This window comes from Protopterus annectens, chromosome 1.part2 (genome assembly GCF_019279795.1).
Source record: "Protopterus annectens isolate FY-2018-M chromosome 1.part2, PAN1.0, whole genome shotgun sequence".
In the NCBI taxonomy this organism is placed as follows: domain Eukaryota; kingdom Metazoa; phylum Chordata; order Ceratodontiformes; family Protopteridae; genus Protopterus; species Protopterus annectens.
In genome coordinates, this window is record NC_056727.1 from 94,767,721 (window position 1) to 94,785,128 (window position 17,408).

The following is a 17,408-nucleotide window of genomic DNA, read 5'->3' on the forward strand; positions in this document are numbered from 1 at the left end:
AGTCGCTGCTGGAGGCCCTATTACTGAGCCCTTTGCAAAATTTATTGATCGGAAACTTAAGTTGTTGTCTAATGACTTCTCACATATACTCCGTGATATGACTTTCTGGGCAAACTTAGAAACATCACAGGACTTAACAATTGTTTACTAGTTACTTTAGCTATCAAAAACTTGTTTACTGTTATTCCTCACAAACTGGAGTTGTCTTAGTTTGGTGAGGTTGGGCACAGTTTATTGTCTGACAATAATGCTGTGTTGATTTCTAATTTTTCGATGGCGAGTATTTTAAACGGCTGCAAAGAGTAGCTGTGGGGGACACTTGTGCCCTCATCTTTGCTAATGCCATATTACTTACATGGATGTCCCAGGTTACTTTAAAACTTGACTTGTTTCAGTATTGCAAATATTATTTTTGGCACCTTGTTGATGTATTTGTGCTTTTGGCTGGCTACACTGACCAACTTTGTAAATTTATTTCTGAGATGGAAGGATGTTCTACATTTTTGAAGTTTACTTGCAATGTTAATTGTTAGCTGCGGTGATGGTGCTGCGGTAGCTTTGTCGCCTCACAGTAAGACGTTGTCCTGTTCGATTCTCAGCTAGAGCGTCTTCTGTATGGAGACATGCGTGAATGGGCGTACCTTCGTTGACGGTTGTGCGTCAGGGCTGGCAACTCGGCACATAAAAATCTACTGCCAATCATTACCGGACCGGAGTTCCGCTGTGGCGACCCCTAACCAGGAAAAGCCGAAAGACACAACAACAACAACTTGCAATGTTAATTGTTGCAACATACATTATCTGAATGTAGAAGTTAGAAAAGATGATGGTGTTAGATTTATTACTTCCATTTATAGGAAGCCCACTTTTTGCATTGCTTTTTTACATTTTAAAAGTAGCCATCCATTACATCAAAAGAGAGGTACATTGAAGATCCAGGTTATTAGAGTTTCCAGATTAATCTCTGATGATAAAGAATGCATTGATCAGTTCAATAAGTTGAAAGCCATGTTTCTGGAAGCAATGGCTGACAATTTTTATACACAGATCTTTCATGAAAGGAATCGCAAATATGCTCCTATTATCACCAAGGGGCTACAGAGTTTTGAATTCCACAACATGACAGGAATGATGTTTGTTGTCCGTTACAGCGTAGTAGTTATTGTAACAACATGATTATTCATTATTCTTTAGACACTGCAGGTATTAAATGTATTTTACGTAGAAATTGGTCCATTTTACAACATGATGAGGACCTTAAGTCTTACTTTGAAACGCCCCCATCCTTTACATTTAAAAATAGACCTAACTTTTTTTAGAAAGACTGGTAAGAGCACTTCACAATGGTTCTTACATTTTTAAATGTGGCCGGTGCAAACACTGTTCTTACATATGGACTTTGGGGGTGAAATACTGGCTAATGTGCAAAAATGGATGAGTAAAGGTGGATACAGTTGTTGATCTGAGAGGGTTGTTTACCTGGCTAGATGCTGTTCGTGCCTGGCATTCTATGTTGGGAAAACTAACAATGCCTTCAATAAACTAATCTATCAGCATATTTATAGTATTGTTAAAAAGGACAACAAAAGTCCTCTAGCCCAGCCATGCTATCTCCTGTAGGAATATTATTAAGTTTAAGTTTTCTGTTTTAGAAAAAGTAATTCCTTCTGTATATGGTGGTGACTGGCAAAACTGACTGCTGCACAAAGAGATGTTATGGCAGTTGTGCATCTAATTCACCTGGCCTCAATGGCCTCTATTACTAGTGAATTGAAGTTTAGAGCATTCAAATTTTAATACTGTTTGATATTAATTATTATATTAGGTTTGTTTTTTAATGTTTTATGCTTTTTATGTTGCAAGTTAGTTCCTGACACTTTTACAGTGTATTGTACCTTGAATTAGTTTGGCGGGCTATAGCTGCATTCTAACCGATTGGCTTTTTAAGTGTGGGTGTGGACAAGGTAAGGTTTGTAACTTTCCTTGCTTCGTTTCTATGGTTTTATGGTTCTGAAGATGTCTGTGTTTTTAAAATAGATGAAAGTGCTAAATCAAATATTAATAAAGTACATTTTACGAGTCATTCTGCCACCTGGTCGTTTGCATTTGAAGTTATTAAAATTACAAGGATTGTCAGATTTTACTGATATTTCTTGCATAACAAAAACAAAATTTTTAGTGTCATTCAAATCAGCAGCCTGCTTGCCTGCATAAGCTGCTAGTTGGGTTACCTTTTACAGTAACACTGTCTCCTTTTGTGTGAGCTTGCACTTTAACTATTGCTAAAACATTTGGTAACAACAGAACATCTAATAAGACCTTTACAAACTTTACATTTCTATCTCAGTACCTGCTGAGGTTAAAAATAATCTCTGCCTCAACAATTTTCCAAAGTTATGGGTTACCCCAAACCCATAACAGTTGTTAGTCTAAATGTTCAACTAATTTCAGGCTTTTGTTAATGCAGTGAATTCAGCTACTTGTGTAGATGTAATCCTTCTAATTTTTCCTGACACAATATGGTATTTTCAGTACATATAGCTATGCCTGCTGATAGATTTCCATTTCTGCCTCTTCCAAATGATCCACCCATGCACAGTTCCATTTCTGTATTGTCCATTGGAATATTTTTCAAGTGAAGTCTAGGTGAAAGCACATGGTTAATCACAAGTATAAAGTCATGTGGTTCACCATCTCTTGTCATGGGCAGGAGGGATGCTGGGTTCAATACCTGGCATTGCTCAGTGGTGATTGAAAGGTTTGAAATTATCAGCAGATCATCATTTGTCAGCCTAGCGGCTGAGAGATGCACTGTTTTAGATTTTAATAAAAGTGCCGATACTGCATGGGGAACTGCAGCTGTAAGTTTGTATCCTAGGACCAGTACTGCAGGTTGTTCTACCATCAGTGCAGCTGTTGCTACTGCCTGCAGGCAGCCCAGTAACCTTCTAGCCACCAGGTCTAACAATGACTGTAATATGCAGTAGGTCTAAATACATCACCATGTATTTGAACTAGCATGCCAGCTGCATAACCCCCTTTTTCATGACAGAACAACTTTATTTATTTATTTAACATTTGGTTACTGGGAAAGTCCAACTGAGTGGGTCACCCATTTTTCAGCAAAGGCCCGGGGAGAAAAGATTCACATTCTAATAAACAACACAATAGTAAAACACAATACCGTGCAGTAGTACAACAGGTAATAGAATAGTATACAGTATTCAATGTAAGGATGATATATAGGAAAAATCAGGACAGAAATAGAATTAGCCATAAATGGTACATAAGCACTTGAGTATAATGCAGTTCCAGTGAGAGTATATATATATTTTTTTGCTCTAGTTTTATATTTGTTTAGACTGTTTGTCATCAAGTTTCTTTTATAGCTATATGTATACATATATACATATTTACAAGTAGAAAGATGAGAAGTTTAGATATGAGAAGTAGTCAGGTATATATTTGTAATAAGATGATAGAGAAAAGGAGCAGATAAGAAAAGATGAATGTTGAGCTTATAGCACCGTTGATTGCAGTTTGCTTGTTTTTTTTTACAGGGACAGTTGCTTGACTTAAGTATTTGTTGTTTTAGTTTGAGTTACGTAAAAGTAAATTGATTTAAGTAAAATATTTGTTATAACCTGGAAGTCCTAAGGCTGGGACTGTAGCAAGGGCTTGTTTTAATAAAGTAAAATAATTTTCTTCCTTTTCTTTCCAGGGCAACAGCTCTGGTGTGGCCTGTTTAAGCATGCTTGTTAAAGGTCTAGCAATTTTTGCATAATTTGATATTCACTATCTACAGTATGCAGCCAAACCTAGAAAAGCTCGTACCTGCTTCTGAGTAACAGGATGAGGTGCTTTTATAATAGCTTCAGCACCTGAAGGCAAGAGATGCCTCTCTCCATGCAAATTTAAGTGTGCTAAGTACTTTACTTTAGGTGACCATAATTGAAGTTTTTCTTTTGACACTTTGTTTCACTTCTTTGCTAATTCAGTCAGTAAGTGTATGGTGTCCTGCTGACAATGTGTCAGTGTGTCTGAGGCTATGAATAAATCATCTACATACTGCACCAGTACAGATTTGCATGGAAACCGCATTTTTTTAAGGTCCTACTTTAAAGTTTGAGAAAAGGTTGAGGGACTGTCAACCACCTCCTGTGGCAGTCGTCATGTATATTGAATTGAATTGAATTTAAAGGCAAATAAATACTGGTAGTCTGTATGAATAATTCTCTGTTATAAAATTAGAAAAAAAGATTTGTTAGTACAAAGTTCAAAGCATTCTCAACTTGAGATTAAAATACAAACACACTTTTCCAACAAGGTATACATACCTTAAAATTTTCTCATGCTTCACTCTTGCTATGGTTTGTGTTTCTTTCAGCAGACTTGTTTCCTACAAGTGCAAAGTACCTAACTTTTTTCATGGTTAAATGATTACAGGAAACATTCACCATTTGTTTGCTAAGCTCTAATGACCTTTAACAAAATCAAACTGTTTTTCTTAGCTAAATAGTAAAACTATACTAAACTGTTGCAGTACTTTAAGCTACCAGTGTATTAAAATGAGTATTAATAGACATAAAAGTATTGTATCCATTTCATAAATAAATGCTGCTAAAATCATGGACTGAAACTAAATACCAAAAAAAATGCATTTTTCTGTATTCTTTTGGAAGTCATGTACCCACCCAGATGAAGTATCACAATGACAATACACCACTAAGAGTTGACCCAGTCGTTTGAGACTTGTGAACTTATATGGACAGTGATCTAACTTTTGACCAAAATGTGTTCCTTGTAGTAAGAAAGTCCCTCTGTAGTGCACAGCTTATAAACAAAGGGATTGTGTCTAGATCTAGGGATGTCATAGTCCTACTTTACTCAGCCTTCATTTGGCCAGTCATTAAATATAAATAATGCCCCTTTGGCAAGCATCTTTCCAGAAAAGGTTTGAAGGTTCAGGTATATCTTGCAGAGGAAAATGCTGCTCTGGAACAGACTCCCCATCCATATAAAACAAAGTTCATTCCAGGTCATATTCAAGCACAACTTTGATCTATGGGTGGGTATTAGAAATTTTAAATTTACTCCAGGTCTTCCCTCAGTACTACTAATGAACAAAGGCTGTTCCTAAAAGTTTCTGATTCTGGATTGATTGTTACAGTGACATAGTGTATAGCATTGCAGGCTCACTACAAGAGGTTCTCTGGTTCATTTGCTGGGCTGAAATGTTTTCTGTGTTTAGTCTGCATGTCCTCCTAATTTCTACATTGGCTTTCTCCAAGTGATCCTGGTTTATCCCAGCTCCCAAATACGTGCAACTGCTGAATTATCATTCTCCAAATTGCCCAAAGGTGTGCATGTAGTACATGTGTCTGTGTCTGTGTCTGTGCGTGTGTGTGTGTGTGTGTGTGTATGTGTGCGCACGCATGTGTGTGTGTTCTGCAATAAACCATTGCCCTGTCTAGAAAGAGTTTCAGTAGTGTACATCCATTGGTTGCTGAGGTAGAGTGCAGCTTCCTTATGCACTAAAACAGGTTATTGGGAAAAGGATGATTCAGGAATGAACATAAATATAACATTCTGAAGCTTCATACAAAACCAGTTTGAACAAATCTTTAAACAGCTTTATTTCAAGGTCATGATACATTTTCAGTCATGATATAAAAGAAATTCTGCAGTGTTAATGCCATGCTCATCCTAGATACCAGCCTTGTATGGATTTTTTAAGTCACTGCTGTATAGAAAACACCTTTCTCATTGAGGGTGTAGTTTGTAATACTACAGCTAGCTCAGAATTGGTTATTAGGTGCTGGGCTGACATGAAAAACTCAGTCCTAATGGGTCTCCTTATTGCAAAGGCCTCTAGGTAATTCCTGGGAAGATGCACTGCAGTTAGCAAGAATGTTATCAAAAATGTTTAAACATAAAGACTCCATACTGGAGACTATCTTTCACTCCAGAAACCATTCTCATGTGCAGCCTGACTTTTCGCAGGACACCTTCCATATCTGTGTTCCATAACCTCATTACTTTTTTTCCATTTGTTCAGTTCGTTAGGTTAAGGCTCAACATCAGCAAGATGCCTCTTGTATTCAAGCATTTGGTCTGCTGCTATAAAACATCGTCTTTACTTTTTTCCCCGAACATGCAAATTTATTTCATAATAGGTTGCAAGTTACTACAACTGTGGTACCAAACAAACTTCAAAACTCATACTTTCAGTGATAAAGAGGCACTTTATTCATTGTACTTAATAGAATGGCCTAAGGAAGTGACCATCCTCATGGAACATGATGAGGCCTTACCTGAGTTTGGCACTTTTTAGTCATGAGTGTTCCTGCTGCAGAGAGAGCATCCAGGAAGTCATAACCTGAGCACTCTGAGAGAAGTCACAGGTATGAGTGTAGATATCTGTCTTTTGGACTTCAAGGATGCTACCTTCTTTTTAAGGTTACTGCAATGTACAATGAGGTGTTAGTGGCTGTAACATTTTCATACCATGATGGGCATTCTTTTGGTGTTAGACCCTTGTCAACAGGCTCTGTAAAGTGTAGAATAGTTCCCTCTAATCTTGCCTATGGGTCTTCCCTTCTTGCAGTAGATCCCATCACAGTCTCTGACAGTGGCTACTTTGATAGTTCTCTAATGAGCTTGCTTAGGCCGTTCACTGGGGCACAAAAAATGTGACATCTGGGAAAGAGGTTTCACATAAACCAGTTTAGGATGTGGCAGTGTTTCTGATTCTTTAATCTCTGGAAAGAAGTTGAAACAAGAATTTCTGGTGCAATAGTCGGACTATAAAGACCTGGTGTTTGTTGTGAATAGACAGGACTGAAGGCACTCTTGCTGTTTTTCAAATCAACAGTGGTGATCTGAAAGTGGGCCGCATGCAAGACACTTGCATTACAGTCTTTCACATCCCAGGGGAAGTGAACATACTGTAAGCTGCTCTCAGCCATAATTCCAAGTCCCCTTCTAAAGTGTAGTTCATCGACATCTGGAGTGAAGGATAAAGACGTACCTGTAAATTCTCCAGATTTTAGAGACAAGCTCCTAATTTTTTTTTTTTTTTTATACAGAATTTTGTTCCATTCCTCCTAAAATTGAAAATTATTTTGAGAAGTTACCTAATTTGGGGCCTTTTCCTATGTATTTTTGCTTTGTCCTTAAGTATGGAAGTAAAAGTTGAGAGATATGTATAAGGGAGACCTGCATGATTAGGGTTTTCTGGGAGAGGAGCACCCCAAAAATTGACTTGTTTGCCATATGGGAAAGACATTCCTCCCCTTGTTTTATTTAGTACACCAGGCAAGAGAGAGTTGATGGTGAACTTGCTGTTTCTTCATTAGTGAGGAATATTCCTTTAAATCTTTCCACTTTTCACACTGATTCTTCGCCTCCTATACCTAACACCAAAATTCGATACAGAAGGCCAAGCCTTACCCTTTCATCCCTTGGTAGCTGACAGTGGTGCAGTTCTGGTTCTCAGGTTCCTGGAGAATGGGGTCTTTTACCATTGCAACTACTTCTTAATGTTTTGTCTCTTTTGGATGCTTTTTGATTTCATCAGTTGTTGTCAGTATTATACAATTTTCTCACATCTAAACTGGAGCATTGTCTGCCCTTTTTTTGCTTATACTCCTCTCATATGAATGATTCTAAATACCTGCTAAACACATCCCTAAACATTTTCTTTTTTGTCTCTAGCCAATCTGCCGATTTGTTCCACTTCACCAGGGCAAGGGTTAATCCTTTAGGCAGCCATCAGGGTGGTTTGCATTTTTCTTTTTCTCTCAAGCCCTAACTCGAACACATAGCTAGGCACTTGGAAGGGGCATGTAAGGCACATTCCCTCCAAGTGGCCCTGCCCCTTCCCTCAGAGTATGATTGGTGGTCTTTCTGGGCTCCACTAAGAAGATCACATTGCCCAGTGTGCTCACAAATGCATGTGATCTCCTCACCCCCTCCCTGCCTGACTCCTGCAGTGCTGGGGCTGATTATCAAACCCTGGTCATCTTCATCAGAGTAAGGACTCCATTCCTCTGTGCCATAGAACCAGGCTAAACACATCCCCAAAGTGCTCAGTAGTTGCTCCTTTCATGGACTTCATGGTTACTTTGAAGGTCTTCATAGCATATTTACTCTCATTTCCACCTTTTAAACAGTTTTGATAGCAAGCACTAATATACCCCGACACTTGATTGCCCAGCAGGGCAAGGCTCATTATTCTCCTCTCACCAACCAAGCGACTAAGCAGCTCACCTTACTATTCAGGCATGACCAAAGGGCAATTTCAGGTATACTCTCCAGTCCAGCTGGTGAACTTGGGTATCCTGAGGCAATGTTACAACTGCCTCATGTACACAGACAGCCCTCTCCTCCTACCACAGAACATTAACATATGCAAGAGATGCAATTATATAGCTAAATTGGAGGCTAAGCTCTCTCCACCCAAGACTGGATCAGGCAGTCATGAGGAGAAGGTTAACACTTGCACCACACCTCCAGCCTCACATAGACATACTAAACCATCACTGGCAAAAAATACACAAAATCATACTCAGAGGCTCTAAATAAAAACCTGCAAAAGCATCAGAGACCTCCAAAGCAGATACCCAAAAAACCTGCACCTCCCGTCACAAACCAGACAACACATAAAACACAAAATCAGTGTGCCGCACAATCACAACCCTTAAGGCGAAATAACATACCTAACATACTAGTAATAGGTGACTCTATAGTCAGGCACACTGACGTCCCACTCACTAGGCTGGACAAGGAGAAGGTTACTGTTAGCTGCCTGTCATGAGCCAGAATCCGCCACATAACACAAGCACTCAGGTCACTCCAGAACAAGTACAAATATGACTCTGTCATTGTTCATGTTGGTGTAAATGACCTGAAATGTACCTCCCTGGACTACATGAAAAGAGACATGGAAGAGCTCTCTGATCATGTAGCCCAGGCGGGTATGACCCTGACCCTGAGTGTGGCATCTTGCCCTCACCAAAAATGATACCACAGTATAAAGAAAAAATGATCAGTTTCAACAATTGGCTAAGCTTCTGGTGTCATTCAAAGGGGATCCATTGTCTGTCAGCCTGGGACGACATGCTTGACAGGCCTTGTTGCTTCGCACCTGTCACCCCTAGGCCTTCAAATACTGGCCAAGGCTCTTGCTGCACCCATAGTGCCTTTTTTAGGCAAGGCTCAAAAGTCAAACCCACCTCCATAAACAGCACAAATAAAAAAGTGAGGGTTATGCTACTCAACGCCAGGAGTTTAAATCTCAAAATGCACTCACTCAAAGCACTCCTCAGTATGGAGAATGTTGACATCTGTGCAGTAACTGAAACCTGGTTCAAGGCTCCACAGAGCACCCCAGCACTACCGGGCTACAACTCGTACCACACATTTCGGCCACAGAACATGGACCAAAACACAAAAGGAGGGGGTGTATCCATATTCATCAAGGATACCTACACCTCCAGGTTAGTGGCGTAGCATGATACCTCCGAGATCATCCATGTGCAACTAACATCAGGCAAATCTGCAGTGGAAATTGTGGCCTGCTACAGATCACCCTCCATGACCCAGGACCACCACTCCGCCTTTCTGGAGACACTGGAAAACATGAAGGTCCTACCGAACACCCTGATATTGGGAGATTTCAATTACCCTACCGTTAACTGGGAAAACTACTCAAGTACAAACTCCCAGGTCCAGCGCTTCCTGGAAATTATCAACCAAATGCCCTGTACCAGCTGATAAACTCCCCTACCAGAGGTGAAAACATATTGGACCTGGTCATCACCAACATGGGCGACAAGTGTTCCACACCGGAGTTCAACCCATCACTGGTTAGATCAGACCATAAACTAATCAGTCTGGATGTCCACACCACACCACCACCTCCAACCAAGGAAACCAGAGTGAAAAACTTTTCTATAACAAACTTCACCTTACTTAAGACAGAGGTGGTAAGTTTCACAGCCCCCATGCTAAAGGATAACAGTGTCCAAGATGCAGGAACCTTTACAAATGCACTCTATGAGCACCTACAAGGATGCATGGATCATGCCATCCATAGCAAAACCAAGATTCACTCCCCTAAGAGAAGGAAACCAGTCTGGTGGACCCCTGCCATAAACAGGCTTTACAATAGGAGGAGGAAACTAGTTCAGAAAAAAAGCAAATCCCAAGAAGGAAAGGCATCCCTGATCAGTATCAGTAAGAAACTAAGGTCCCTTATAAAATCCTCCAAGGTAACTTCGAAAGAAAAATAGCCAAGGATTCGAAAGATAACCACAAAGCCTTCTTTAGCTATGTCAAGAATCTAAGTGGCAACTCACAGATATGCTCTGAGCTAGTGCAAAATAGCACAGAATATACTGAACCCACTGATATTGCCAACATCCTGGCAGATAGATTCAGTGCAAACTTCACCCCACTCTCACCCCCAAAAGGGCCCACAACAATACCGGAAAAGTGTAGTGCCCCAGAAATTACAGATGCACAGGTGAAAACAGCCCTTTCAAAAGCCAAAAGCACAGCGTCAATGGGGCCAGATGGTGTCCCAGGCTGCGTCTTGCACGAACTACAGAATGAACTAACCCCCCACCTAAACACACTGTTTAACCTCTGCCTCTCCACAGGCTACATGCCCATAGAATGGCGCACAGCAACGGTTATTCCGCTCCACAAAGGAGGGGCCACAACTGACCCTGGTAACTATCGCCCCATAAGCCTGACTAGCCTGGTCTGCAAGGCTATGGAGCACATCATCATGGAACTCATTAACAAAGACATTGGGAACCTCCAAACACTTGACCCGACCCAGTTCGGCTTTGTTAAGGGCAGATCATATCTGGGCAGATCATATCTACTAAACCTGGTTGACTTCTTCGAGACTGTCACCAAGGCCATAGATGAGGGGGAGGTAGTTCACACAGCCTACCTTGACCTCGCCAAGGCTTTTGACACCATTCCCCACTCGGGAATTACAGAAAAACTCACCAGCCTGAACATAAACCCCTACGTCACGAGATGGGTTGCCAACTGGCTTACAGACAGAACTCACATGATAAGAATAGCGGGCTCCAGGTCCGACTCTAAACCAGTCACAAGTGGTTCATAGGTTCATACTAGGCTATCTGCCCTAGGGCATTTATAAGCCTAGCCAGAGTGTGTTTGGCTTTCGCCACCCATTTTAAATTAATTTTGCTATGCCCTTTTTCGAGGTTAGTATACTGTGCCTCTGTCTAACAGTGACACAGAAGTGATACCCGGGGTAAACCTACCATCTCCCATCCACTCTTCAAGATTCCTCTTGAAGAGAGTCAATGAGGGAGTCTGCCTATCCTGGACTGGGATTTTATTCCAGAGTGAAGGGAGCCTCTGGGTTATGAATCTGTCCCTCCAGCATGTCCTATTTATTTCAGTGCTGAGGTTCAAGTCTCTCGAACGCGTAGCTCCATGGGATTTGGATTTTCTGAGGTGCAGAATGTCCATTAATTCCAGGTTGGACAAGGCTTTATATGTCAGACACAGATCGCCTCTGAGCAGGCGGTATGCCACTGAGTAGAGCTGGAGTTTCTTTAACCAGGCAGCATATGGCATCTGTTTGAGCCCTTTGATTCTCTTGGTGAGGTACTTTTGGGGTCTTTCCAGTTGCTGCAGGTGTCTGGTAAGGTACATCCCAAAAGGGGCATTGTACTCAATTATGGGCCTGATGAGGGATGAGTAAAGAGGCACGATGACGTCCCCTGATCTAGATGTGAATCCCTTCATGCTTAGGTGGGCTATATAAAATGTTTTTCTAACCACTTTGGCCACTTGGTTGTCAAATGAGAAATTGCTATCAACTTGGGTCCCCAGGTCCCTAATTACTTCTTCCGTACATAATGGATTACCACCTATGTGGTAATTTGTGGGCACTTTGTTTTTGCCAAAGGGGATGACTATACACTTCTTGGCGTTTAGCTTGAGGCCATGGCTCTGGCACCAGTTATCTGTTTCTATGAGGCCCTTTTGGAGGATGCTTGTGTCGGCTGGAGAGTCGATTATAGCACCCAGTTTGCAGTCATCTGTCAACTTGGTCAGCCACAGTCCTTCCGTGTTGGCCTGTACCTCCGAGAAATATATACCAAACAGGAGAGGTCCCAGGACTGAGCCTTGTGGGACGCCACTTGTAACTGGTTTGGAGTCTGACATGGCTCCAGCAATTCTAACCATGTGGGTTCTGTCCTTGAGCCAGTTTGCAACCCATCTAGTGACATAGGGGTTTATATTTAAGCTGGTGAGCTTATCTATAATGCCCGAGTGGGGTATTGTATCGAAGGCTTTTGCGAGGTCCAGGTAGGCTGTGTGGACCACCTTCCCCTCGTCAATGGCCTTGGTAACTGTTTCAAAGAAATCGACCAGGTTTAAGAGGCAGGATCTGCCCTTAACAAAGCCAAACTGGGTAGGAGCCAGTGTCTGTAGGTCCCCAATATCTTTTTTTATGAAGTCCATGATGATCCTTTCCATAGCTTTGCAGACCAAGCTAGTCAGGCTTATGGGGCGATAGTTTCCAGGATCCGTTGAGGCACCACCTTTGTGGAGAGGGACCACTGTTGCTGTACGCCACTCTTTGGGTACATATCCTGTGGTAAGGCTGAAATTGAACAGTAGTTTTATGTTTGGGTTTAGCTCTTCTTGGAGTTCATGTAGGACGCAGCCCGGGACACCGTCTGGTCCCATTGATGCTGTGTTTTTTGCTTTGGAGAGGGCAGTTCTCACCTGAGCATCTGAGATGTCAGGGGGGCAGCACTCTGCTGGGATAGATATTTGCCCTTTTGGTGGGGAGGGGGGTGAGAAGTTTGCACTAAACCTGTCAGCTAGGATGTTGGCAATGTCTGTGGGTTCAGTGTATTTTTTGTCATTTTGGACCAATTCTGAGCATATCTGGGAATTCCCACCCAGGTTCCTAACATAACTAAAGAAAGCCTTGTGATGAAAGGCTCGGTCCTGGGACCCCTACTGTTCGGTATATACTTCTCAGTAGTACAGGCAAACACAGGAGGACTATGGCTAACCAAGTTCGCCGATGACTGCAAACTGGGAGCCATAATTGACTCTCTGGCTGACACGGACATTCTCCAAAAGGGCCTTACTGAGATGGACACCTGGTGTCAAAGTCATGGTCTCAATCTAAATGCCAAAAAATGCATAGTCATCATAGTCATCCCATTTGGGAAAACCAATCACCCATGAATTACCACATAGTTGGCAGCCCCCTTAATACAGAAAATGTAGTAAAAGATCTGGGGACCCTGGTAGATAGTAATCTCTCCTTTGACAATCATATTGCCAAAGTAGTTAGGAAATCCTTCTATGTAGCCCATCTAATTACTAAAGGGTTCGTATCTAGAAATAATGAGGTTATAGTGCCTCTCTACTCGTCACTCATCAGACCCATCATAGAGTACAATGCCCCATTTGGGATGTACCTCACAAGACACTTCCAACAGCTGGAAAGACCACAAAAGTACCTCACCAAGAGGATTACTGGCCTCAAACATATGTTCTTTGCAGCCCGACTGGAAAAACTCCAGCTGTACTCAGTGGCATATCGCTTACTCAGAGGTGATCTCTGCCTGACTTACAAAACCATGTCCAACTCAGAATTGATGGACATGCTCCACCTAATAAAATCCAAGTCACTGCGAGCCACTCGCTCTAGTGAGCTAAACCTCGCCACAACAATAAATAGAACATGCTGGAGGGATAGATTCCTGTCACAGAGACTTCCCCATGCTTTGGAACAAAATTCCTAACTACATTAGGCAGAGCCCCTCACTAACACTCTTCAAGAGAAACCTTGACGAGTGGATGGGTAACAGAAAATACACCCCTGGGATCACTTCATTGGCTCTTCTTGACAGAGGCTCAGTTAATTAATCAATGGGGCGGCAAAAGCTGACACACACTGGCTAGGCTTATAAATGCCTTCGGGCAGATAGCCTAGTACCTACCTATGTTTAACTATTCACTCCAGTGGAACTCAGGAAATTTGCACTGTAAATTCCAAAGGGCAGAGCCTCAGCCTTTTGATAATCAAATTATGTCCTCACATTTCAAACAAATGTTCATATCTCTGGAACCATAGGGATTATGGAAGAAGTGTAAATTGCAAACTCTTCAGCACACACTATTTTTATAGAGGTAGTATTCTTTAGGTTCTAGGTCTTAAAATGAATTTTATAAGTCACAGTAAACACAGTAACTATTGGATTTGTAATACTTTGTAAACAACTTTACAATGTGTCAGCAACCACTCAGGTTACACACATACTGCCATCAACTTTTTATTCTTCTAGCTGAGAGCTTTCATATGAGGCTAAGAATTTCTGTCTGTGTTATTTGGCTGTTGAGATATTTAGAAAAATATGAAAATCATATCTATATAAATTAATACCATAAAAACAACAGTTAATATCTATTTTGCTGCAGTAGACAGGGGTCAAATATCAATGCAGTTGAGTTTACTATTGTGTAAGCTTTCAGAAGAAATCTTTTAAAACTTTGTGCATAGCATGGTTTTGGAATTATTGATGCAAATATGAGCAAGCAATGTCTGACGCCTAGAGGCATCCATCAGTAGGAGTTAACTGCAGATGCACCTGGAGGCAGCACTCAGATGTAAAGAGTTAAGGTCGCAACTCCACTTCCTTACATTGTACATTGCATGACATAAATTATTTTGGTTTCTTCTCATTAGCTAAGGAATACCCTAAATGTTCATGAACCAGAAGGCTGATCTGAGACACTCATATTACCAGTTTTACATGACATTGTATATTGTTTATCTAATATTGACACTTTATTCGTTATTTTGCAGGAGCACCAAATACAGCAGAGCTGAGGATTTGTCGTGTAAATAAAAACTGTGGAAGTGTTAAAGGTGGAGATGAAATCTTCTTGTTGTGCGACAAGGTGCAGAAAGGTATATTATATTTAATTCTGTAAATAGTAAAATACTTTTCTCTTCCAGTTTCCAGAACTGTTTCTTTGTGTTAGCTTGTTAGCCCAGAAGGAAATTATGTGTCTATGTTGCTCAGGATTTGGGCTCAGGATCAGAACAAGAAAAACAGGACCATCAACACATGCTTGAAACTGAACAGGACAGCTGTGCTAAATAATTAGGCTGTGGTGCAAGTTTCGTAAAGGTACAAAACAGAGGACTATGACTGAGTCTCTGATAATAATCTGCTTTGTTGTATGTTCGAGACATGGATGCCAGGAGGTTTTTTGAGAACACATAATAAGGGTTATGACTGGAGACTCAGTCATACTTCTATGCATTACATGGAGCTTTGTCTGCTCCATGTACTACCAGTTACAAAAAAAAAGAGAAAATGTAAAAGCACAAAGTCGTTTTTCTGTGGTAAAGCACTTAATGCTGCCTCTGTAAAACAGTCAGCAACACACCTGTCAACTTCTTTGCTTAAGAATTCTGGATAAAGACAAAAACAATGGTGAGGCAAAGGATCAGAATCAGGGACAGTTTCTAAATATTGCTCTAATCACTGATAAAGTTAATAGAACAACAGGGTTTGCTTCCACATGCATTTTCTGAATAATAAAACATATAAAACTCTAACGAGTGGCATGATTGACTGTAATTTTGGGTGATATTCCAGGAAATCAAAGATTTTATGAGGGATGGCAAAAAAATGTGGAGGTAAAATTAGGGAGAGTCTGCAGCAGGCAGAAACAAAGTGCCCCTTTCACAGAAGGTGAAACAGAGTTTAAAAGTTGTTAAGACACTTTGGGCTGAAGTCATAAAGGTACCACTATGTACACATTGCAGTACCTTTTGGGTATTTAGCAGGAGCTCTTCCATGGTGCTGCATGGTCCTCCAACATGAAGACATGCAGCACCGCAAAGGGCTGGCTCCATGGCCGTGCTTAATTCCTCATTCCAGGTGAGTCATATGTTAATTAGCCACGTGCTTTCTCCCCAGAACTGCCCCAGGAAGCTGAGTGCTTCCGTGTGTCATTTGCCTGGTTGTCTCCCATTTTTTGGTAGACTGTGAAATATGCAAAAGCTTCAGCCCAAGGGCATTGGCCAGACATAAAAAATAATAATACTCAAATGCCTATTTCTCTCAGATTCAGAGGTTTCCAGGACTAAAAAGCAACCTGAGAAGCCTCCTAAGGTCACAGTCTCCTATTCAAAAAAGAGATCAGCGGATCTGTCATCTTCACTTTGACTCTGAATATCCTTAGACTAGAGGAATCCTTGGTGCAGTCACTGTCTAATAACCCTCCTGTGGGTCTGATGCCCTTTGGGAGCCCATTATCTTGCATGACTTCCCTAGCAAAGAGATGACAGGAGACAGATCCGAATAGTGCATCTCTTTCAGACCCTCATTTTGCAGTTTTGAAAAGATCTTTCAGGTCCTACAGGAGAGCTTCTGTTGCAGACTTGGGCCACTTAACACAGAAGTTCTTAAGGACCCAGATAGAAGTGTGAGTCTTTCAATCCCCTTTGGCTCTGAAGGTGGTCAGATCCACCCATTATTTTGCCCCTGTTATGGTTCCTTCACCAGTCTGTGCCTCAGGTCCAGTACCTTTGGATACATTCCTTCCCCAACAGTACCTGTGTCATTGGCACAGATTCCTGCAATTGTTTCAGCTCTGAGGTATGTGGATCCAACTTTCCTGACAGCACTGTCAGAACTGAGACAATCTCAGGACTAAGGTGTCAACCTGATGTCCTTGATGCCAGCTTTGGTTCTGACTTCAGCTCTACTGCTCTTGTTGGGGTCTTTGGCTCTAGATCCTTCGGTTCCAGTAGCCTCAATGGAGCCTTCCCATCAAGGATCATGGACCCTTCTTCTTAGAATTAGCACTGATACCGAAAGAGAAGTTTGAGATCCATGTCCCGAGCAAGCTTATTTGATCTGATTGATGTCAGATAGGCTTTTCAGATGCTGGATAGATGATTGGTTCCCAAGCTAGAATCTTAATGTAGATCCCTTCAGGCACGGTCTCACCTTATGGCTGTCTCTCTAACTCTGTCCTTCTCATCAAGTATCAACAGGTCAGAGTTGGGCCATGAGTCTCAGTTCATCTGTTCAATGGCAGCCTATGTCCTCTGAGGAGTCAGACAGCTCATCCTCTAACATTCCAAAACAGTGGATGTACAAAAAGAAACACCTGTATTCCTCTTTGTAATCTCACACTAATATATTCTGAGTGAGAGGATTGTGAGGGTTCCCCACAATCTGTTCTGGGGATCCCTCTTTTGATGTTATTTTAGGGTTAATGCACAGAGGGGAGCTTGACTTTTAGATCCCTCTCTCAGGACGAGACACTTCTCTATGAGGCTTATGACTGATCACCATCTATAT

General features: G+C 41.4%; 1 protein-coding gene across 1 annotated transcript in view; it reads left to right on the forward strand.

Annotated features, from left to right (window-relative positions):
• Positions 1-17,408, forward strand: part of LOC122788078 (proto-oncogene c-Rel-like) — a 1,849,952-nt gene that overhangs the window by 1,368,386 nt on the left and 464,158 nt on the right. The window contains exon 6 of the mRNA XM_044055006.1: positions 14,891-14,995. Coding sequence (XP_043910941.1) covers positions 14,891-14,995 — 105 coding nt within the window. The remainder of the gene's footprint in view (positions 1-14,890; positions 14,996-17,408) is intronic.